The sequence below is a fragment of the Xenopus laevis genome, chromosome 8S (genome assembly GCF_017654675.1).
Source record: "Xenopus laevis strain J_2021 chromosome 8S, Xenopus_laevis_v10.1, whole genome shotgun sequence".
Taxonomy (NCBI): Eukaryota; Metazoa; Chordata; class Amphibia; order Anura; family Pipidae; genus Xenopus; species Xenopus laevis.
In genome coordinates this window covers 32,913,833-32,938,218 of record NC_054386.1, presented here as the reverse complement: position 1 = coordinate 32,938,218, position 24,386 = coordinate 32,913,833, and the positions used below count along the sequence as shown (strand labels likewise).

General features: G+C 42.1%; 2 protein-coding genes across 6 annotated transcripts in view; one reads left to right on the top strand and one right to left on the bottom strand.

The window, feature by feature from the left end:
• The window catches only part of tbc1d13.S (TBC1 domain family member 13 S homeolog), a 12,496-nt gene extending 9,662 nt beyond the window's left edge, over window positions 1-2,834 (bottom strand). The window contains exon 1 of one of the 5 annotated variants that reach the window (XM_041575169.1): window positions 2,683-2,834. Coding sequence is in view for 3 of the 5 variants with exons in the window: in XM_041575170.1 (XP_041431104.1) it covers window positions 2,683-2,751 (69 nt within the window). In the remaining 2 variants the exon portion in view is untranslated. The remainder of the gene's footprint in view (window positions 1-2,682) is intronic. The other 4 variants (XM_041575171.1, XM_018232675.2, XM_018232673.2 and 1 more) reach the window with 4 other exon arrangements.
• On the top strand, window positions 2,810-24,386 carry zer1.S (zyg-11 related, cell cycle regulator S homeolog; the record flags this gene model as incomplete). Its single annotated transcript, NM_001086500.1, is given in 17 exon segments — window positions 2,810-2,852; window positions 10,256-10,367; window positions 13,128-13,376; window positions 13,675-13,825; window positions 14,911-15,350; window positions 17,231-17,407; window positions 18,683-18,797; window positions 19,542-19,688; window positions 19,785-19,958; window positions 20,050-20,265; window positions 20,367-20,408; window positions 20,549-20,668; window positions 21,483-21,598; window positions 21,688-21,876; window positions 23,633-23,730; window positions 23,872-23,974; window positions 24,150-24,386. Coding segments are annotated over 15 exon segments (2,304 nt in total). The 3' UTR covers window positions 24,208-24,386.

Here is a 24,386-nt window from a genome sequence, read left to right as displayed (position 1 = left end):
TGTCCTAGCCACCAATATTTTTTCATGGGGGGCCCTGACCACAAATGTTTTTTTTAATGGGGGAACCCTGACCACAAATGTTTTTTTCAATGGGGGGGCCCTGATCACCAATATTTTTTTTATTAATGTGGGAACCATAGCAACCAATGTTTTTTTTTTAGTGTGTGGTGGACCTGTGGGGTGGGGAGGGCGGACCTGTAGGTGGGGCTTGTGGTGGGTGCAGCCCAGGGGGCCCAGGAATTTTTTCGTATGGGGCCCAGCGATTTCTGATGACAGCCCTGACTATCAGAGCCACATCCTGTGTGCTGGGATTTAGGAAGCCTCCTCCCTGCTGCTGTACAATTATCTCTCCCATCATGTGCAGGGGCTGTGCTTACAGTAAGGCTGGGGTTGCCTGTAGCTGTGCAGGGCATATCGAAGTGTTGTGTATACGTGGGCACTGCACTGGGCACCAGGCTTAGAATGCCTACATATACGTGCTCACATTCTTATGATACTAACTCTGGTCACCCAATCAAGGCTCACAAGCCAGCTGTTGTTTATTTACTCCAATAACCCTTGCAGCTCAGTAAGGATCTGTACCATTTATCAACAGCTCACACACAGTTTCTCACACATATCTCATTATAGCACAAAAACAAATATCACTTGAGGGTCTCATCTCAGCATCTCAAGATTATATCCCCACAGTAATACTCATCCCTACTCATCCCCCTTCCCGAAAATACTGGTTTTCAACTCCGAGCAATGGAACTCACTAAAACTACTGACCCCACAGCAATTATACTTTATTACCCTCCAGCAATTATACTCACTTACCCTACTGACCCCCCAGCAATGATACTCACTTACCCTACTGACCCCCCAGCAATGATACTCACTTACCCTACTGACCCTCCAGCAATGATACTCATTTACCCTACTGACCCCTCAGCAATGATACTCACTTACCCTACTGATGCCTCAGCAATGATACTCACTTACCCTACTAACCCTCCAGCAATGATACTCACTTACCCTACTGACACTCCAGCAATGATACTCACTTACCCTACTGACACTCCAGCAATGATACTCACTTACCCTACTAACCCTCCAGCAATGATACTCACTTACCCTACTGACACTCCAGCAATGATACTCACTTACCCTACTAACCCTCCAGCAATGATACTCACTTACCCTACTGACCCTCCAGCAATGATACTCACTTACCCTACTGACACTCCAGCAATGATACTCACTTACCCTACTAACCCTCCAGCAATGATACTCACTTACCCTACTGACCCTCCAGCAATGATACTCACTTACCCTACTGACACTCCAGCAATGATACTCACTTACCCTACTGACACTCCAGCAATGATACTCACTTACCCTACTGACCCTCCAGCAATGATACTCACTTACCCTACTGACACTCCAGCAATGATACTCACTTACCCTACTGACACTCCAGCAATGATACTCACTTACCCTACTGACACTCCAGCAATGATACTCACTTACCCTACTGACCCTCCAGCAATGATACTCACTTACCCTACTGACACTCCAGCAATGATACTCACTTACCCTACTGACACTCCAGCAATGATACTCACTTACCCTACTGACCCTCCAGCAATGATACTCACTTACCCTACTGACCCTCCAGCAATGATACTCACTTACCCTACTGACCCTCCAGCAATGATACTCACTTACCCTACTGACACTCCAGCAATGATACTCACTTACCCTACTGACCCTCCAGCAATGATACTCACTTACCCTACTGACACTCCAGCAATGATACTCACTTACCCTACTGACACTCCAGCAATGATACTCACTTACCCTACTGACCCTCCAGCAATGATACTCACTTACCCTACTGACACTCCAGCAATGATACTCACTTACCCTACTGACCCTCCAGCAATGATACTCACTTACCCTACTGACCCTCCAGCAATGATACTCACTTACCCTACTGACCCCCCAGCAATGATACTCACTTACCCTACTGACCCTCCAGCAATGATACTCATTTACCCTACTGACCCCTCAGCAATGATACTCACTTACCCTACTGATGCCTCAGCAATGATACTCACTTACCCTACTAACCCTCCAGCAATGATACTCACTTACCCTACTGACACTCCAGCAATGATACTCACTTACCCTACTGACCCTCCAGCAATGATACTCACTTACCCTACTGACCCTCCAGCAATGATACTCACTTACCCTACTGACACTCCAGCAATGATACTCACTTACCCTACTAACCCTCCAGCAATGATACTCACTTACCCTACTGACACTCCAGCAATGATACTCACTTACCCTACTGACACTCCAGCAATGATACTCACTTACCCTACTGACACTCCAGCAATGATACTCACTTACCCTACTGACACTCCAGCAATGATACTCACTTACCCTACTGACCTCGCACCTACATCCTCAGGGAGCTCCCTGGTTTATCTCCCAGTAATGGCAATACCTGAGGCAGCCCAGCACAGCCATTTGTTAACTTATCCCTGTGACTGACACAGTGTCCGGGTACCAGACAAATGACTACGGACTACATACCGCTTGTGCAAAACAAACACCACTTCTATTTACCCCCGAAATACCCCCCCCCCCCAAGCCGGTACAGGAGACGGGAGCTCAGAGCTGTCTTACTTGCTCTTGTGCGCACTCGACATGGTGACTTCCTGTGGCCACTCGAATACGGGGGGAGGGAGGGAACATTCCGGCAGGAAACAGGAACCTGCCAGCTACTCCCACTCCCCTAACCTACTGTCCTACTGTTTGGGACTGGGGATGCTCCCCATCTTCTGACTCCCCAGTAGGTACTGTATATGGCTCCCCTTACGTCTCTGTCTGCAAATCTGTGTATGTGTAATGTGTTCATCCTCTAGCTGTGTTATTTATTCTTCTATCTATACACTTAGCTGCATCTGACTTTATTCTACCCTGTGCTTGCCTATCTCTATCTATTTATATCTAGCGTCTACTATGGGATTTTAGTATTTGTCTCTAGTCTTTTCTTTTATCTGCATTTATCCATCATTTATTAATTACATTTTATCTAGTGTCTGCCTTCTGACTTGTAAGTCCCAACAAATTGCTGATAACATTTACTTAAAGAATGCTGGGAGTTGTACAGGCATGGGACCTGTTATCCAGAATGCTCTGGGCCTTGGGCTTTCCAGATAACAGATCTTTCTGTAATTTGGATAATAAACCCAATAGGCAGGTTCTTCTTCCAATAAGGATTAATTATATCAAGAACAAGTTACTGTTTTACTATTAAAGAAAAAAAATATTTTTTAAAATGTGGATTATTTGGATAAAATGGAGTGGCCTTTCCATAATTTCGAAACTTTCTGGATAATGGGTTTCCAGATAAGAGATCCCATACCTGTATGTAGTTAATAAACTGTTGTGTACCACTCACACCTTTTCTATAAAAAAGAAAAACAAAAGCTTTCCCTATTAATGACTATAATAACTTATAAAATAGTTATATAATCTAAGTCTAGTAATCAAGTAATTTATTTACTGACCAGGCATGCAGAACAATTGCTTGTTCTAGCCTGCTAAAGAGCAGAATATTTGTCACAATATAGTTTTTATAAGGCGTGTCACAGTTTGCGTAGGGATCTATGATCTATCAAATCCAGATCATGCAATGTGCATTTGTTTTTGTTGCTTAAAACTCCTCTTATGTTTCTATGTATTGAACTGAATTTATTGCAAGACAAAAGCTTGACAAATGCTTTAATGTTATTTGTAATACTAGATATCAATGAGTAATTAATTATACAGTTAATTTGTGGCAGAGGGTTGGTCAGCTGACCAGGAGATACAGATTATATTAAGTGAATTTCAGGGATGAAAGAAGGTAGCCGTATATTTGTCTGCAGTTGTCAGGTTGCAAGCAGCCAATCCTAGGAGGAGGAAGATGTAGTTGCACCTTTTTTATTTTGTTCCTGTGTGCTGAATTGTGTCACCTGTTATTTTGTTTTATAGTTTGGGTTTCTTTGGGTGATCTGCTTAAAGCTCTTAAAATTAAGACAAGGGTGGGGTATCACAAAAACCTCCAGTGCTTTCAATTGGCAGCCCTCCAGTTTATGGAAATAAGAACTCAACATATTTTAGTATGGACTCTGGGAGGTTGTAGTTCAGAACAAGTGGTGGAACTACTAAGTTCAAAATGATATGCGACCGGCCATGCGCCCCCCCCCCCATGGCACCCGGCCTCCTGTGTTATTTCCAAGGCTGCCAGCATAGTTATGAGACACTCAAGTCTTTTGTCTTGTCATGTGAGGCATTCAATCTGTGGGTTCTGGTAAATGCCAAAGGGGCTGCCCTAAGTTACCATAGACAATAACTATTTATAGGACTGGTGGGGGGCTGTTTGGTGCTCTGTGTGGACTTTTTGGTCCTCAATGTGGAATTTTGGCCCTCCATGTGGATTTTTTGGGCCTCTGTCTACCTGAAATGCCAGGCTTGTTTTCATTCTCAGTGTAGAACTGGGCTCTGTTTCAGTAAACTTGGAGCTGAAGCTAAAATTGGGTGTGGGTTGTAGCTGGAGGTAGACTTGTACAACATCACCAGCACCCCTTGTCCTCCACGAATCCTTCTGCTTGGTTAGGTAGGGTTCAGCACCAGTTTCTAGTGATATCTGTATAAAAATGACAACAACATGTGCAAGCAGGGATCAACCCTGTATTTTGATTCCATCTTATTTCAATGTTTCTGGGGCACGCCTCCCTTTCGCAATACAATACATACTTTTTGTTGCCTCTGTGTTGTATTGCATCCTCTTTACCAGACCTGGACTGACAATCTGTGGATTCTGGCAAATGCCAGAGGGGCTGCTGTTATATGCCATAGACAGTCACTATTTTCTGGGCTGGCAGGGGCTGTTTGGGCCTATGTGTACTTGAAATTCCATGGCCTATTTTGACCTGCTCTTTGTCCCCTACTGATGATGTCAATGGTGCCTGTGCTGGGTACCCTGGAAGAGATGCCAGCAATAAGACGGATGAAAAGCAACTCACACAGAGACGTGGACAGAATTTTATTGCCATAGAGACACTGTATCTGTGGGATTATACATCAGCACTTTTCTAGGCTTTTAGCTTGGAGCCTGACCAAAGGCATTCTGGCTTTCAAAAGATTTAATGCCAGAAAAGTATTGATGTCATTTCAAACATATTCAGGACTTTCAGCATCCCCTGTAAAACTCAGATGGGAGGAGGAGTTTGGCAGTATCTGTAGGGCAGTAGGGTTTGACAGGGGTGAGGCTATAGTGATTTAGGGGTAGGATTGTCCATGGTGGGATGTTCCTTGCTGAGTAAACCTCCTTTTGGGGAAACTAGTTTGACGTTCATTCTTTTGTATTTCCCTCTCCTCTCCTTGATGGCCACTAGAAATCACGAGCTCTGAAGTGAAACTGGGTCTTTTCTCCACTTACTCCAGGGGAGTCGCAATAATAATCAGGAAAACTTTGAACTTCTACTTGGAAGCACTTATAGAGAAGGAGATATTTAATACTAAAAGGTCAATTTTCCGGAAAAGTTTGTATAGTAGTTAATGTCTATCTGCCTCCTCCGGTTGACATCCAGATACTAAACGAAATCCTACAAAAAGTGTCCGAATGTGGTGATTTGCCTTCTATATGAGTCCCAGGAATGGATAAGTTACATCCCTCATCCCATGTCAACTGGGTTGAGACCACAGGGTTCATAGACATCTGGAGGTGGAGACACCCTCGTGTAAACAATAGTAACCTCTTCAGCAATGTCATGGATAGATCTGTGTCTCGGAACCGCTTATGTACAACCCCAGATTAGCACCATAGAATTTTTGACTAGAATGTGCTCTGGCCATGCCCCGCTATTGATGACTATAAATCGAGCTCCCTGTAGGCCCAGGGATCAATGGAGACTACCTTCAAAATGGATAGTTAACCCCAAAGTAAGTGAACAATTTCTCCCCCAGCTAACACAATATTGGGAAATAAACCAGGGCACGGCTGATAACCGGATGCTATGGGATGCTGGCAAGGCGTATGTCAGGGGATCCTATACAGTATCTCTTTAATAGCACATGTGAGGCAAGCGGGTGAATATTTTCTTACTCTTGCATGAGACTCACTGATAAAAGCATAAATTGCGTTAGCAATAGACCAGTCTGATGAGAACAAGTATGCCATGCAAATAGCTCAGAGGGATATTGACCTAAGTCTAACGGAGAAATATTCATAAAAGGAACTCTATAGAGCTGCGGCTTGGTATGACAAGGGGGACAAAAATGGAAAACTGCTGGCACTATTATCCAGAGGGGACATTGGCCCAGAACTGTGATACAAAAAATGTGAGATGAAACAGATTACAGATCAGTCTTTGACTGAGCACTTGAAAGAATATTTCCAGTTGACATATCAACTTCCCAGGACACTCCACTAGAAGGAGTGAATGAGTACTTAGATGCTATAGATTTCCTAGAGGGTTCCCCCAGACCTGGCCAGATTTTTAGCCCCAAAAATGGCAACTTTATTCAATGAAACCAAAGAGGTTAACACTTTACCTGACTCTTGCTATGATGCTCATGTCACTCTAATACCTAATGAGAGCAAACTCCCTGACCGCTGCGAATCATATCATCCCATATCCCTACTTAACTCAGATACGAAGATATTTGCCAAAGTTCTGGCCAATAGGCTTAAAGGGGACCCGTCGCCCAAAAAAAAACATTCCAAATCCTATTTTATCACATTAGTCAAGCAAAATGAACTTTAATTACACTATAGAAATTATTTGAATTTTGTTTTCTTCAGTCTGGGAATTCATAATTATAGCAAGCAGGAAGCAGCCATTTTGTGGACAGTTTTATGAAGGCGAGTCTTGTATCATCTCAGAATCTTGTTTGTGCACCAGAATGGGGGACCTGATGTCCATTTCCTTGCCCTGGCTACACAATTAAATGGTTATGAGAACGCGGGAAGGTGTGGAGAGCAGTGACATTTAGGAAGTGCTGAATGGAAAGTGAAAGTAATTGTCTGCCCCACCTCTATGCCACTGGCATAGAGGAGGGGCAGACAATATTTGATTGACAGCTGATATTTTTAAATGAGCTTACAACAGCTATGAGTGCTTTAATAAAAAATAGAAATTGGATTTCATGTTTAATTTGAAAAGGACTTTTATTTTACAGATTTTTGTGTCTGGATGACAGGTCCACTTTAAGTTAGTTATTCCAGAGCTGATTCACCCAGATCAGATGGGTTTCATGCCCCATAAAGCGACATAATTTTAAGGCGACTTTTTAATAACTTGTCTATTCAACGTGATAACATAGGGACTAGGGATTTTGGTGTCCTTGGATACAGCCAAGTCCTATGACACAGTCCAGGGGCAGCACCTTTGGAAAGGATTAACCCGTTATTGCTTTGGCCCAAAAAGATCCTGGTAAATGGCAAACATACAGATGAAGAGAGGCACCCGACAGGGTTGTCCACTCTCCCCAATCCTCTTTGCTTTGGCCATTGAGCCCCTGACCATTCAAATTATGGCAAATCCAGGAATTGAGGGACTATGACTAGGGAATGTAATTGAATACCATCGCTATACGCAGATGACATGTTGTTATACTTAGCTAATCCACTTCAAGCTCTAGTCAACCTCCTTAAGGTGGCTGCTGAGTTTGGTCAATACTTAGACTCAAAATCAACCATTCCAAGTCAGTCATTTTCCCCATTGATCCCCTTCCTCGAAACTATTTCGCAACTCAAGGTAGTGTCATCATTTAAACATCTGGGCATAACAATTCACATGGATCTCAATAAATATGAACAATTAAACCTAAGTCCCGTTGTGCATGCACTAAACAAAAAAGTATTTATTTTGGAAAATCTACCACTCACACTTCCAGGCAGGATAAACATTTTTAAGATGATTTTCCTGCCAAAGTTTTTATATGTCCTGCAAAACGTCCCCATTGCCCCTAGGATACAGTGGTTTGCTGGAATAGAAAAAATAATAAGGGGCTTCTTTGTGGGCAGGGGAGCCTCTACAATTAAACTTCAGAGTATTACAAGTGCCAGCCTCGTGCGGATGTCTAGCTCTGACAACAGTAGAATAGAACAGCATCACTCAATCTTCTCAAGATAAAAATGCCTTTATTGCAGATCTCTGGGCATCACAGCTCTGAGGTCTAGCTCTGCCCAATCTCAGATCATACTTCCTGGCTGCTCAACTAGTATATGCCCAATTACTGGTGGCTGACCCCCAAAGTAAATAACCCATCGGTGGTACTGGAGGCTACGATAGTAGGCTCCTTTGCAGCTCTTGCAAAACGACCCTACTGTGGAGCCTCCTCTCAATATGTAGTAGCCCCGGCTATGACAACTGTTATACAGGCTTTTCAAAAATCCCAGAAGCTAGTTCGGGGTTCCTCGGATGTCTGGTCTCCCTAAACCCCCTTGTGGGCTAATAATCATCTTCCTCACTTTCACTCCATACCAGATATTGCTAAATGGGCCAAGTTGTGAATAACAACTCTGGGAGATTTTATTTATGGTGGTGAATGTAAAAGTTATGACATTTTAAGGCAAGAGCTTCACCCCCCCCCCCCCCCCCCAGAGAGCCTGAGATATATGCAAATACGACATGCTTTATCACCGTGCACGACATGCACCCTTTGAGAAGGCTAAGACGCAGTGGCATCAAAATTCCTGAGCTTGATCAGGAGATGTGGAAGGATGCTCTTAAAAGGCATGAAAAAGAAACCTATCTCCAAAATACTTTAATTAAAAAATGTGTACCATTTTTTATAAGAAACCTGACGGTATGCAGTCAAATTCTCCCTTCATTTTCTGATGTGGATAGGAATTGTCAGATGGTCCCTAAGTGCTCTGCAGGGAAACAATCATACTTATGAAAAGCAGGGGGAGCCCCCTCCTTACAGCCGTGCAGAACTCAATCAGCTTTGTTTGTTTCTCTGTAGAGCAGTTGGTTACTGTGTAGAGATTTGTATTGGATTTTATTTTCACCTTTTCATCCCCTTTAATGTTTCCAACTCCAGCTGCAGAGACAAAGATCATGGAGCCATATTTAAACAGATAAACTGGGATTCTATTTGGAGGATTATTTTGCTGCAGCCACTGGTTCTGCAGAGTTGGAGAAAGTTTGTATTAAACAATACAAAAACTATAAAATACACATTAGATTACGACAACACAGGACCCAGTGCAGTCTGCCTATTCTGATTATTAATGGTTTTATGGTGCAGTAAGTTCATGTTTGTGTTTAGTATACAAAATACAGCATTTCTAGCCTCATTCTATTTTAGACTTTACTTCCCCTTTAAGTTGGTCCCAGAAATTACTATTTCAATGAAGGATAGGTATGTACAAATAAAGTTCCTAAACATACTTAACCCCATACCGTTTAGCAAAAATCTATGGCAATGTGTCAGATCAATGTCCCAAATGTAGACTTGAGGTGGGGTCTCTGTTCCATGTGTTTTGTACCTGCCTGATGATACAGAGATTCTGGACTCTGGAGTAATGTTCTCCAATACATAAATGGAAAAACTCGCTCTCCCAAATATCCGCTCCCCAGAGCTATGTTTGCTGGGTTTAATGGGTTCCAGGCCTACTCCACAACATGCTATTTGCAGTTGCTATACCATGCAAAAAAGGCAATATTAATTAATGTCTTGGAAGTCTTTGGACCCCCCTTCCCTGCAGCTCTGGTTGAAATTGGTAAATTACTCGCCCCCCATGATAAAAACTTACCTACGGTATTTAGCAAGAGGTTGCCCAGAGGGGTTTGAATCCAAATGGATCAAAATTGAAACCAAATTATTTTTTTTTGGGTGAAAAACCTCGAATCAAATTTGATTTGAATTTGCAGCTCGTTTTTTCAATTTTTTTTTCGAGTTTATGGGAGTTGATGGGAGCTTTTAGAAACTCCCGTAAACTCGAAATTCAACCCTTGATAAATCTGGCCCCGAGTGTTAACATGATATGAAATAACCCTTGCCTGAGCCTCTTTACCTCACCTCCTCACATTTTCTATCTTTTCCTTTCTGTCCTTCTTCCTATTGTTAAGTTTTGTTTTATTTGTGTTTTGAAAATGGAAAACTTGAAAAAAAAATACAAAATCAAATATATATTTAGCATTCATTTCCTGGAACTCAGCCCACAGCATTTTTTCAGTTTTATTTTATTTTTCCTTAGGCGAAACCTAATTGCGCTGGCTTGTTGATGCGAATGTAGCTGCCCGGTCGCTATGCCGTCCGCCCAGCAGTGACATTGGAATTTGTTGACAGCGGAGTCTGGAGGATGCCTGGTGAGTAGGAGGCACTACTGTGAAGGAGGCCTGAATCATAACCCAAGGTAGTAAGGAGCCAGGGGTCAAGGTCAGGCAGGATGCGGTACCTACCTTGTAAGAGAGGGTGACTGTCTCGATATATGGGGTCGGTAGAGGAACAGAAAGACTTAGTGGCACAGGGTGAGATTGAATCTCCTTCTGCTGTGATGCCATTTTTATCCAATAGGGTGACAGGCTGGTACTGTACTTTATCCAGGTGCATTGTACTGCATGGCGAATCCATTTACCTGGTGCTGCAGCAACACCTACAATGAGATATATATTTATGTACAGGTAAGGGACCTGTTATCCAGAATGCTCAGCACCTGGGTTTTTCCGGATAATGGATCTTTCTGTAATTTGGATCTCCATACCTTAAGTTTACAAGAAAATCCATGTAAACATGAAATAAACCCAATAGGCTGGTGTTGCTTCAAATAAGGATGAATCATATCTTAGTTGGGATCAAGTACAAGGTACTGTTTTATTATTACAGAGAAAAAGGTAATAATTTTTAAAAATTTGGGTTATTCTGATAAAATGAAATGATAAAAAATAAAGTCTATGGGAGACGGCCTTTCCATAACTTGGAGCTTTCTGGATAACGAGTTTCCAGATAACAGATTCCATACCTGGCTGTGTGTATTCAGTTCAATGCAGGACCAGCACACCCTTGCATCCATGTGAAGAAATACACACTGAAGCATGTTGCATAGTGTCCAGCGTATGTTTCAATAAATATTTATCTGAGTTGATATGAAAGTTCTTTGGTGCCCCGTTTATATAGAATAATAGGGCTCCCACACATCCAGGGATTTCTTGGGATCGTCTATGTATCTGAAGTCCCAACAGTTCAGTGTTAGGACCCATGATTTTAAATTGCGGTTAACTTTTGGTATGTTAGAATGGCCAATTCTAAGCAACTTCTGACTCCATCCAGATTTCAAATAGGGGGTCTCTGACCCACATCTAAACAACTTATGCTCTGTAAGGCTACAAATGTATTGTTATTGCTGCTTTCTATTACTCATCTTTCTATTCAGGGCCTGTCTTACTCATATTCCAGTCCCTTATTCAAATCAATGCATGGTTAATAGGGTAATTAGGACCATAGCAACCACATTGCTGAAACTGCAAACTGGAGAGCTGCTGAATAAAAAGCTAAATAACTCAAAAACCACAAAAGATAAAAATTAAAAACCTATTGCAAATGGTCAAGCATATCTCTTTCTACATCATACAACAGTTACCGCAAAGGTGAACAACTCCTTTAATGGAATACAATGTCAACTGTATTTTAACTAGAACTAAAGGGCCACTTGTTTGGCTGGATATAGGGGTAGGCACCTGCCTAGGGCACAGTTTCCTGCGTACCAACAGCAGAGGAGTGAATGACACCTCAGGGGAATGGAGGTGTGGGGAGGGGGGGAAGAGGTGTGAGTGTCAGTTTGCAGACACAAGAAAAGTGGGGTTTTGAGTGTGCGGGGGGCAGGTTGGTGGGGCCCAGGGCCATGGTATTATTGCTTTGTTCCAGCTCTGCAAACCCTGATTTAGTATCAGTATTGCCATAATCCTGATGCTGGCAGTGTAGGTTTGCAGTTATTTTAGCCATACAGGGGCACAAGCAAAGTACTGGCAGTGTTGCCATTTGGGAGGGAGTCTTGAGGCCAGGCAAATGGTGCTAAATTTAAAATACTCGCTGTGTTGGCTTTAGTTCTCCTTTAACACTTGCATTGCTGTAGTGTGGAAGGCACAGATCTGCAGTGCGCCAGTAATTGCATGTGGCTACACGTAGCTAATGAGTCTTCTGTTTCTGGAAAACAGGATGAACACATTATTGATCACACAGGTTAGGCTCTGGCTGTTTACGTTTAAGACACCCAGTTTACCCAGTGGCTGCTAGGGATCCCAGTGTAATGTCAAGTTATACACTGTTCACTTCATCCTCCATAAGGCTTTGAAGATCAAGGGCCTGGAAACAGATTGTTATGGCCCAGTAATTTATAATTACTCTAGTGTAGCTGCTCATGTGTGGTCACCATACATGAACACTTATAAGATATTGCTTTTTTTCAGTGTCATTGGCCTTGATTACATTGCTTGTACTTTTTGTAAAATGTCAGTGGTTTCAAGGTTAAAATAATTATACAGATCTACTTACTGATACTGAAACAGAAACTGTTCCAATGCCCCAGAATTCTTGTCAACAGTAAAATGTACCTACATTTCCTTCACTTAAAAATAGGGAATCCCTAAGGTGTTACAATAAAAGGAATTCCGTCACCCCCCCCCAACCATTGTCATATTCGTTGCTCTGCTACACTGTAAGCCTTTGTGCTGTATTTGTTGCTAAACAATCAATATTGGGTCCCAGTGACACCTGCAGTTGTTCAGATTCAAGGCTCTAGTCATACAGAATTGAATAAATAGAGGATAAGGCTGGGGGCTTTACCCCTGCGTAGAGTAATTTTATGTTAAAAGGAACAACAGCGTATGCATTACATGTAACCTAATAGCTGCATCAGGCTGTGCTTGCAGCTTTACACTCACAGTGCAGCACAACAGGTAGAATTTCATGAGTGACCTTTTCTGTGCTTAGGGTTGCCCACCAACACACAAGAGTGCTGACTGCACTGGTATCCTTGGTAGTTGCAACCAGTTATTGGTTACCTTCTCCCGTAAGACCTGTGACTGCCTATTGTTAATATAAACAGGTTTTTTCTTTCCTTTTTCTCCTAGAAATCTGATGCCCTCATGATTCAGGAAGGATAGCTAAAAAGGAAGGCAGCCATCTATTCAGATTTTTGTATGCTGATCAACACCGACCAAGATGGCATCTGACAGCCCAGACTCACTCTTGAGCATTTGTACTGACTTCTGCCTCCGTAACTTAAAGGGTACCCTCTGCTACCTCCTAGACAATGAAATCCTTCGCTTGCACCCAGACATCTTTCTGCCCAGTGAGATCTGTGACAGGCTTGTGAATGAGTACGTAACAAGATGAAGGGTGACATGAGCTGGGCTTAGCATATTCTGAGGGCTTTAGGTAATCAGGGCTGTTTATGAAACTAAATGAGTGTTAATGACATGCGTTATCAAACTTTGGGGATTTGGCTCTGTTACCAAGTCTTCAGGTGATTGATTGGGAGCCTGGGAAAAGGTTGTAGAACCTGAACCAAAACGTTGATATTGTGTTAACACAAGTCCAGAGAAGGTGCCCTATTTATCTTATATACATGTGTGTTTTGTTGGGAATATGTTGACTAGCTTCTATTATTTGTTTCAGATACATTGAGTTGGTTAATGCTGACAGCAGCTTTGAGCCTCACGACAGTTTTTTCACTCTCTTCTCGGAGCCACAAAGCACACGGCTCACGCGCCTCCACCTGCGAGAAGACATTGTTCAAGATCACGATTTGGAAGCCCTAAGGAAACAAGTGAGTAGTAGGGGGTGATGGTATGGGTACGGAAGGGACATATATTCCTTATTCATTAGCAGGGCTAATCTATCTATTTTTCTCTCTTAAGTAGACAGTAGAATTTGAAGCTGTAGCTTATTGCATGCATTTACGCTCATGTCTTATTTCTACATTTTTATTTGGACCAGTGGAGACTGCTTTATTGTTTCTTTTAGAAAGTACAGTATGAGGGATGAGCTTATTGTGTGCCCAGATCATTCCTTCTCTGTATATTTGTATTTATACATATGGGAGGAGGGAGGTGTCATATTGATTCCCTTAGACCGTACAGTATGAGGATATAGCTTATTGTGTGCCCAAAGCATTCCTTCTCTGTATATTTGTATTTATATATATGGGAGGGAGGTGTCATATTGAGATAGTACAGTATGAGGGTATAGCTTATTGTGTGACCAGAGCATTCCCTCTTTTGTATATTTGTATTTAGTTATATATGGGAGGAGGGAGGGGCCATATTGATTCCCTTAGACAGTACAGTATAAAGGTATAGCTTATTGTGTTTGAAGAAGAAACATTGGTCCTGTTGATCCGTTTGAGTGCTGGTCAGCCCTGTTTCTTCTTCAAATCATGTGCCGTACCGCTCCCTAAAGCTGTGGGTCTGGGGCTAGTGCACCCGGACCACATTTACTTTTTGGTGAGTCATTTACAATATATTCTGGGACACCATGTTTTTCTGATTCTACTGTTATGTAATATAGCTTATTGTGTGCCCAGAGCATTCCTTCTCTGTATATTTGTATTTATACATATGGGTGGGAGGTACCATATTGTTTCCCATAGACAGTACAGTATGAGGGTATAGCTTATTGTTTGCCCAGAACATTCCTTCTCTGTATATTTGTATTTATACATATGGGAGGGAGGTGCCATATTACATGCTATGGCCAAAGTATTCTCGACAAGATCATTTTAGTTTCCCTTTAATGGGTCTGGCAAAATGAAATTTTTATTTACATGGCTGAGAACCCAGTGGCCGTATTACTTGTACTGACTCAGGTCCGGATAAAAAACAGCAACCTGAGGCTTTTTCATTTACCTTGCAGGACCTGGTTGAGCTCTACCTTACTAACTGTGAAAGGCTAACGGCAAAGAGCTTACAGACACTGGCAAACTTCCGCCAAACCCTCGTGTCCCTCAGCCTTTTTGGATGTAGCAACATATTCTATGAGGAGGAGAGCCTGGGGGGTTATGATGAGACTGACCGCTTGGTAAACCCCACTAGGCAGGTCCTTGTCAGGGACTTTACATTCCAAGGATTCCAGCACCTGCGCTTCCTCAACCTCGGGTGCATCACCAAAGTGGTGGATGTGGAACAGATGCTGTGCCCCCTCATCTGCTTGAAAGCCCTGAACCTCTCTGGAATCCAGCTGAATGATATTGGCTTCCTTACACAGTGGAAGGACAGTCTGGTGTCTCTAGTCTTGTACAATATGGACCTGTCTGAGGAACACATCCGGGTCATAGTGCAGCTACACAAACTGAAGTAAATCATCTTTGGGCAGAAGCGGTTCTTTAGAGCCAAGGCTTTCCGTAACCATGTACTGGCAGGTCTTCTGTACCAGCATAAATAACTAGCAATAAATAACTAGGCTCTTTGTTGCCATCCACAGATGTGATATGCAAATTAGGGACGGGAAAGGAAAAAGTGGAAAATTTGCTTATGCAAATTTGCTTATGCAAATTAGGATTCGGTTCGGCCAGGCACAAGGATTCGGCCGAATCCTGTTGATTCTGGATTCGGTGCATCCATACAGTTAATAGTGCAGCTCCAGCAGACTTCTGCACTGAAATCCATTTTTCAAAAGAGTAAACTGATTTTTTAATATTTAATTTTAAAATCTGACATGGGGCTAGACATATTGTCAGTTTCCCAGGAGCCCTCAGTGATGGGGCTAGACATATTGTCAGTTTCCCAGGAGCCCTCAGTCATGTGACTTGTGTTCTGATAAACTTCAGTCACTCTTTACTGATATAACCCCCCCAGCAGCCTAACAACAGAACAATGGGAAGGTAATCAAATAACAGCTCCCTGGTAGATCTAATAGTATAGAAGAAGAACGCCCAATAGTAAAAATCCATGTCCCACTGCGACACCTTTAGTTACATTGAGTAGGAGAAACCATAGCCTGCCAGAAAGCAGTTCCATAGTGTAGCACTGGCTCTTTCTGAAAACATATGACCAGGCAAAATGACCTGAGATGGCACTTACACACCAATATTACAACTAAAAAATACACTTATTGGTTCAGGAATGAAACTTTATATGGTAGAGTGAGTTATTTGTTGTGTAAACAGTGTGATTTAGAAATAAGAATAACACCATAAAAATCATAACAGAATCCCTTTAAGTTTCCAGTTTTAATATTCTTACATCTTAATGGCAAGGCTTTCTGTACCTTTTTGCATTTCCGTCACTGGCAAGTGGCTGAAACAGGTTTTAGTGAGACACATGATCAACATTTTTTGTTTCCACACCTTAAAGGAATAGTTCAGTGTGAAAATAAAAACTGGGTAAATAGAGAAGCTGTGCAAAATAAAAAATGTTTCTAATATAGTTAGTTAGCCAAAAATGTAATGTATAAAGGCTGGAGTGAACAGATGTCTAATAAAACAGCCAGAATCCAACTTCCTGCTTTTCAGCTCTATAACTCTGAGTTAGTCAGCGACTTGAAGGGGGGCCACATGGTACATTTCTGTTCAGTGAGTTTGTAATTGATCCTCAGCATTCAGCTCAGATTCAAAAGCAACAGAAATGACCCATGTGGTCCCCCCTCAAGTCTCTGATTGGTTACTGTCTGGTAGCCAGGGCAACCAGTCAGTTAAACCAAGAGAGCTGAAAAGCAGGAAGTAGTGCTCTGACTGACTTGTTATACATGAAATCACTCCAGCCTTTATACATTACATTTTTGGCTAACTGACTATATTAGAAACATTTTTTATATTGCACAGCCTATCTATTTACCCAGTTTTTATTTTTACACTGAACAATTCCTTTAAGTCTTTGTCAGATGAGGCTATTTACTCAGCCTACAAGAGTTACAGTGAGACAAGTGCAGAACCCAGATAGACAGTATATGCAGCATATTTCAGGTTTGGTAATGATGGTTAAAGCACCACAGTTTTTCATTCAACTAGTGACCCTATCCTACCCGCTCCCAACCCATACCCTACCTGACCCGCTGAGCATTCATTTTGCACTGAGCAATTGCTTCACATCTTCCATGTGTATTAGCCAATAGAGCCAGAGTAGAATCTTGTCTTAAAGGCTTCAGTGGCCCCAGATTTCTGTGATAATGGATTGTTCTGATGGAATATACATTCCTATACAAATCTGTGCTCTCAGCTTTCCCTCTATTCCTACAGGCATCTGGATATCTCCCGTGACAAGCATTCCAGCTACTACAAATTCAAGCTGACCCGCAAAGTTCTGTGCCTGTTTGTACAAAATCTCGACGAGCTTGTTTCTTTGGATATCTCTGGGCACCTGACCCTGGAGAATTGTGCTGTCTCGAAAATGGATGAGGAGCTCGGACCTCCCAGGTATTCGAACAGTAGCTATGAGACTGTGGGAGAATTCCCTAAGCAGTGGTTGAGGTTGCTTATCATGAAAGCTGAGCAAGGAGGGTGTGATTATTTGTGCCCTGGGTACCCCTGGAACTATAGCATGGTGACTTGTTACCCCAATGTTTCTTTATATCTGTAACCTTGTTAATGAGTTAAAGGGGCCCAGCCTGAAGGCTAGTTAGGGTGAGATTTGGGGTTAGTGCTTATTTGTGCCATCCTGGGTATGCCTGGAACTATAGCAGGGTGACTGTTACCCCAATGTTTCTATATATCTGTAACATTGTTATGAGCTAAGGGGCCCAGCCTGAAGGCCAGTTAGGGGGAGATTTGGGGTGAGTGCTTATTTGTGTCCTTAGAACTATAGCAGGGTGACTGTTAGCCCAATGTTTCTATATATCTGTAAACTTGTTATGAGCTAAGGGGGCCCAGCCTGAAGGCCAGTTAGTCGGAGATTTGGGATGAGTGCTTATTTGTTTCCTGGTACCCCTGGAACTATAGCAGGGTGACTGTTACCCAGATGTTTCTATATATCGGTAACCTTGTTATGAGCTAAGGGGACCCAGCCTGAAGGCCAGTTAGGGGGAGATTTGGGGTGAGTGCTTATTTGTGACCTGGGTACCCCTGGAACTGTAGCAGGGTGACTGTTACCCAGATGTTTCTATATATCTGTAACCTTGTTATGAGCTAAGGGGGCCCAGCCTGAAGGCCAGTTAGGGAAAGATCTTAGGTGAGTGTTTATTTGCTACACTGGATACCTATAAAATTATGGCCATTGCACTGAAATTATAATCTCATTATTAGCAAAGCGTCCATACGATCAGGCGCTTGAACCTAAGTCTCCACACCATTTGAAGCAGTAACGGTAGGCATCTCAGTGTCAGGCACAGTGAGTATAAACCATGTCGAAACAAAACATCTATAAGCCTCATGTAATAATGACATTTACGGAACACAAGCACAACTAGGGTACAACGCCAATGGCTTGGAGTTAAGAAACGAAAACAAAACAGAAACGTCTAAAGAGGAAAGGTTACCCCAGCACAATTGTGAAAACCTGTCAAAGGGCAACTGGTCAGAAATTCTGTAGTTCAGTAGAGGCAACAATCATGTGTAGAGTGAATATAAACCAATCTTTCAATGTCCCCTTTTACTTCTGTGTCCCTGTGATAAACTAGAGCACAGAATACAGTGGATTCTCTTTGTGATATTTAGGATCATCTGTTTGCCTTTCCGTCTAATTTCTCAATGTAGCAACAATCCCACAAAAAGCAGCATCAGTCCCTTCCGTGCAATGAAAAGGCCCCTGCAGTTCTTGGGCTTGTTTGAAACATCTCTGTGTCATCTGACACACATCCCAGCCTACAAGGTAAATGGATTCTGATTGCTCTTTAAATGTTCATTGTACATTCATTGACAAGTTTTACTTTGCATTTGTAATGAAGAGATCAACAGGTAAATCTATCCTTATAGAGGCTGTGTGCTTTGTTGCCCTTAGCTTCTATATAGTTGTTTATTACTCAGCTTCCCGAGCTTGCATGTTCTTGATGTACAGCCTTAAAATAAACCAAAGATGGTTTTGTCACAGGCGAGTTGGCCACTACCATCTGCTATTGTCTTTCTGTTAAATTAAGAGGGCTGGTATGACATAACTGGGAGAATGAGCAGCAAAAATGGGCAGGTATTCACCCGTACTAATCACAATTCAGCAGGAACAGTCCCCTAAGTTTGCTCATAGCCTGTACAGAGAGATCTCATAAAACTATGGCAGCATAGGTATTCCTCTGTACTAAGCACAATTCAGCAGGAACAGCCCCCCAAATTTACTCATAGCCTGTACAGAGAGATACCATAAAACTATTGCAGCATAGGTATTCCCCTGTACTAAGCACAATTCAGCAGGAACAGTCCCCTAAATTTGCTCATAGCCTGTACAGAGAGACACCATAAAACTATGGCAGCATAAATATTCCCCTGTACTAATCACAATTCAGCAGGGAACAGCCCCCTAAGTTTACTCATAGCCTGTACAGCGAGATCCCATAAAACTATGCCATAGATCATCCCTTGGTATAATAATGCCCTTCATCTTACATTATGTACCGTTTCACAGGTGAGCGGGGACAAGAATGAAGAGCAAGTCCTGAATGCAATAGAGGCCTACACAGAGCATCGTCCTGAGATTACCTCCCGTGCTATCAATCTGCTCTTTGACATTGCCCGTATTGAGCGATGTCACCAGCCACTAAGAGCCCTGCAGGTAATTATTGCATGTGATACTCACAGTGTGAATATTGAGGAGTGTACCATGCTGTGGCTTGTGCTTTCAGCCAGTTGATAAGTGTCCTGTTTGTAGTTGGTCATCGCTGCTCTGAAGTGTCACAAGTACGACAAAACCATCCAGGTGACAGGGAGTGCCGCCCTTTTCTACCTGACAAACTCCGATTACCGCAGCGAGCAAAGCGTCCGCTTAAGACAGCAGGTCATCCAAGTCGTGCTAAACGGCATGGAGTCATATCAGGAAGTGACGGTGAGGCATATGATAATACTTCTATTCCACTATTCCCTTAACTATAGCCACTGTCTGAGAAGAGGATTTAAGTCTCCTGGTTCCTGTTTAGGTGCAGAGAAACTGTTGCCTCACCCTGTGCAATTTCAGCATCCCGGAAGAACTAGAGTTCCAATACCAAAGGGTCAATGAACTGCTGCTCAACATACTGATCCCTACGAGGCAGGATGAGTCCATCCAGCGCATTGCTGTGCATCTCTGCAACGCCTTGGTCTGCCAGGTGGACAATGACCATAAGGAGGCTGTTGGCAAGATGGGCTTTGTCATGGTAAGTACATGCACTAATAAGTGCCCTTGTTATTGTAGATCTGAGCCCAGTATATACGGGGCGTAACCAACAAGGATAACCCTGTTTCCTCTCTGCCACAGACAATGCTTAAACTAATACAGAAGAAACTGCAGGATAAGATGGTGAGTAATGGAACATGTCAGGCATAAACAGAACAGGAGATGATTGCAATGGATTCCAGCAGCAAGTACAGGTTTAAGATGTAGTATGGTTAATGGTGCCCCAGTAAATACCCCCCCCTCTTCATGTTTCGTCGTGACAGTGCGATCAGGTGATGGAGTTCTCCTGGAGCGCCTTGTGGAATATTACTGACGAAACTCCAGACAACTGTGAGATGTTCCTTAACTACAATGGCATGAAGCTGTTTTTGGAGTGCCTCAAAGTAAGAGCTGGCCCAAGTCATGCATTGCTTTGGTGCATGAGAGACGATACATGTAAATAGTGTCTGACTGGCTGCCTTAAAGTATGATGTAGAGAGGGATATTCTGTGACAATTTGCAATTGGTTTTCATTTTTTATTATTTTTTGAATTATTTAGCTTTTTATACAGCAGTTTGCCGGTTTGCAATTTCAGCAATCTGATTGCTAGGATCTAAATTACCTTAGCAACCATGCACTGATTTGGATAGGAGAGGACCTGAATAGAAAGATCAGTAATAAAAATTAGCAATAACCATACATGTGTAGCCTTCAAAATAATTTGTTTTAGATGGGGTCAGGAGAAGAAGGCAAACAATTCAAAAACTATAAAAACTAAAACATGAAGACCAAATGAAAAGTTTCTTAGAATTAGCCATTCTATAACATACTAAAAGTTAACATAAGAGGGAGCCATCCCGTGAAAGGGGTAGTTCACCTTTAAATTAACTTCTAGTATGATGTAGGCAGTAGAATTCGAAAACATTTTGTTAATTGGTCTTCTGGTTTTCCTTTTTTTGTGGATTATTTCGCTTTTTTGTTTCGCAGATCTCCAGTTACACCTTTCATTTACCCTAGCAGCCAGGCGTTGGTTTGAACGACAGACCTGACCAAATAGGATTACACTGTAACGATAACATTTAAATTGTAGCCTCAAAAGACCAATAGCCATCTGGCTGCCGGGGTCAGTGAAAGGAAGACAAAAGTGAACTGCCTCTTTAAAATCACTTCTCTTTTTCTATTGCTGGGTGGGAAAAAACCCTTTAACTTTACTTTAGGAATTCCCAGAAAAGCAAGAGCTGCACCGAAACATGCTGGGACTTCTGGGAAATGTAGCAGAGGTGCGTGAACTCCGTCCTCAGCTGATGACATCGCAGTTCATCACAGTTTTCAGGTATTCCAATCTACTACATGACAGGTTTGGGCCTATAAGGCAATTAGCATGGCAGCGGGTGATAGGCCAGTGGTGTTCTGTTCCTTTAGTAACCTCCTGGACAGCAAAGCAGATGGGATAGAGGTGTCGTACAACGCCTGCGGGGTGCTGTCTCACATCATGTTCGATGGGCCTCAAGCCTGGTTCAATGCTGAGCCGACCCGACAAGAGGTGCATGAACGGATGTGGAGTGCAATCTGCAGCTGGGACATCAGCTCAAGACGAAATATTAACTACAGGTTAGAGAGAATGCTCCATATGTCCCATATGTGCTACTGAATTAGCTCATTGACTTTATTTATTGACGTTATTCATTGTCACCCACCCATTTCTCCAGGCATACACAGGTGTGACCCTCATTTAGTAGAAGATCATTGTACCAATATGTAGCAACCAATCATGTTGGTCTAAATCCATTAAAGGAACAGTTCATTCTAAAAATAAAAACTGGGTAAATAGGCTGTGCAAAATAAAAAAATGTTTCTAATATAGTTAGTAAGCCAAAAATGTAATGTATAAAGGCTGGAGTGACTGAATGTCTAACATAAGAGAACAGAACTTCATGCTTTTCAGCTCTATAACTGAGTCAGAAGGGGCCACATGGGACATAACTGTTCAGTGAGTTTGCAATTGATCCTCAGCATTCAGCTCAGATTCAAAAGCAACAAAAAATAATATAAATGCAAGTTAAACACTAAATGGCAGCGTGTTGGGAGTTTCCTTAAATGAGAAGGATCTAGGTGTTTTTGTAGATAACAAGTTGTGTTCTGGGCAGTGTCATTCTGTGTCTACTAAAGCAAATAAAGTTTTGTCTTGCATAAAAAATGGCATTTACTCAAGGGATGAAAACATAATTATGCCTCTTTATAGGTCCCTGGTGAGGCCTCATCTGGAGTATGCAGTGCAGTTTTGGACCCCAGTCCTTAAGAGGGATATAATAAAATAGAAAATAGAAGAGGGATATAAATGAGCTGGAGAGAGTGCAGAGACTAAGTGCAACTAAATTGGTTAGAGGGATGGAAGACTTAAATTATGAGGGTAGACTGTCATGGTTGGGGTTGTTTTCTATGGAAAAAAGGAGCTTGCGAGGGGACATGATTACACTTTACAAGTACATTAGAGGACATTATAGACAAATAGAAGGGGACCTTTTTACCCATAAAGTGGATCACGTACCAGAGGCCTCCTCTTTAGACTAGAAGAAAAGAACTTTCATTTGAAGCAACGTAGGGGGTTCTTCACAGTCAGGACAGTGAGGTTGTGGAATGCACTGCCGGGTGATGTTGTTATGGCTGATTCAGTTAATGCCTTTAAGAATGGCTTGGATGATTTCTTGGACAGACATAATATCAAAGGCTATTGTGATACTAAGCTCTATAGTTAGTATAGGTATGGGTATATAGAATTTATGTGAAAGTATGGAAGAGCGTATGTGTGGATGCTGGGTTTTCATTTGGAGGGGTTGAACTTGAAGGACTTTGTCTTTTTTCAACCCAATTTAACTATGTAACTATAAGTTATGTAAGTTATGAACCATGATCAATCAGTGGAAGCCAAGAGAGCTGCAAAGCAGAAGTAGTGATCTGGCTATTATGTTAGACATCCAGTTACTCCAGCCTTTATACATTACATTTTTTGGCTAACTAACTATATTAGAAACATTTTGGACAGCCGATCTATCTACCCAGTTTTCATTTTTACACTGAACAATTCCTTTAAAGGAAATGTAAACCTAAAACATGCACGAGCAAACAACTGGCTCAACTGGCTACAGTTGGTTGAAAATGAATCTCTTGAGAAAAGGAACGTCTTGTGATGTTGCTCTGCTTAGAACTAACCAGGGAAACGTCAGATGACTCTCCTCTGCTGACGTCACTTTTTGACAGGAGCGACATCACAAGTCTTTCCTCTTCGCCTGAAATTTCTCGACTTGCTCATATTGCTTTTTCTTTAAATCGACTCTCTGACCCGAATGCCTTTTATTTTCATTGGCAGGTCTTTTGAACCAATTCTCCGCCTCCTCCCTCAGAGCGTTTCCCCTGTCAGTCAGCACTGGGCAACCTGGGCCTTGTATAACCTGGTGTCTGTGTACCGTGAGTATCTATGTAGTGGGCATATAGGCATAGCAAGGTATAATGCTGTTAAAAAAAAAAAGCAGTGCCCCCCCCCATAAGGTAAAGAAGAGCATTTCATTTGATGTCATGTGACTATTACCAATACCGTTATCATTTCAGCGGAAAAATACTGCCCCCTGCTGATCAAAGAAGGAGGGCTCCCTCTCCTCACGGACTTGATCAATATGCATTCTGCCCATGAGGAAACCAAGGACATGGCAAGGTATTAATGAAAGGCATATTCATGGTTAAACCCTGTATATATTATATGGCATATAGGAGCAGATTAATCATTCAAAGCCATTTTCCACTATATAAAATGTATATTAAAGCCACACCCTCATCTACACAATTTTTATTTTTGCTACTTGGCCTTTTCTTTTTTTTGGGAATTCCAGGAAAGTCCTTGAACATTGTGGTAATTATAATGAAGACACCATGGACACATCACTATAGGAAGACGTTGGCACGGCTGTTTCACTTGCTTCTTATCAGCGTGGAGGAGCCCCGTATGTTGACAGGAGAGGAGATCTCCATCGTTTCATTCATTTATTTGTTGATTTTTTTTTTTTTAAAGGTTTTTATTTATGCATTTATAACATAAAAAAACATTAAACAATACAATATTGGTTCTA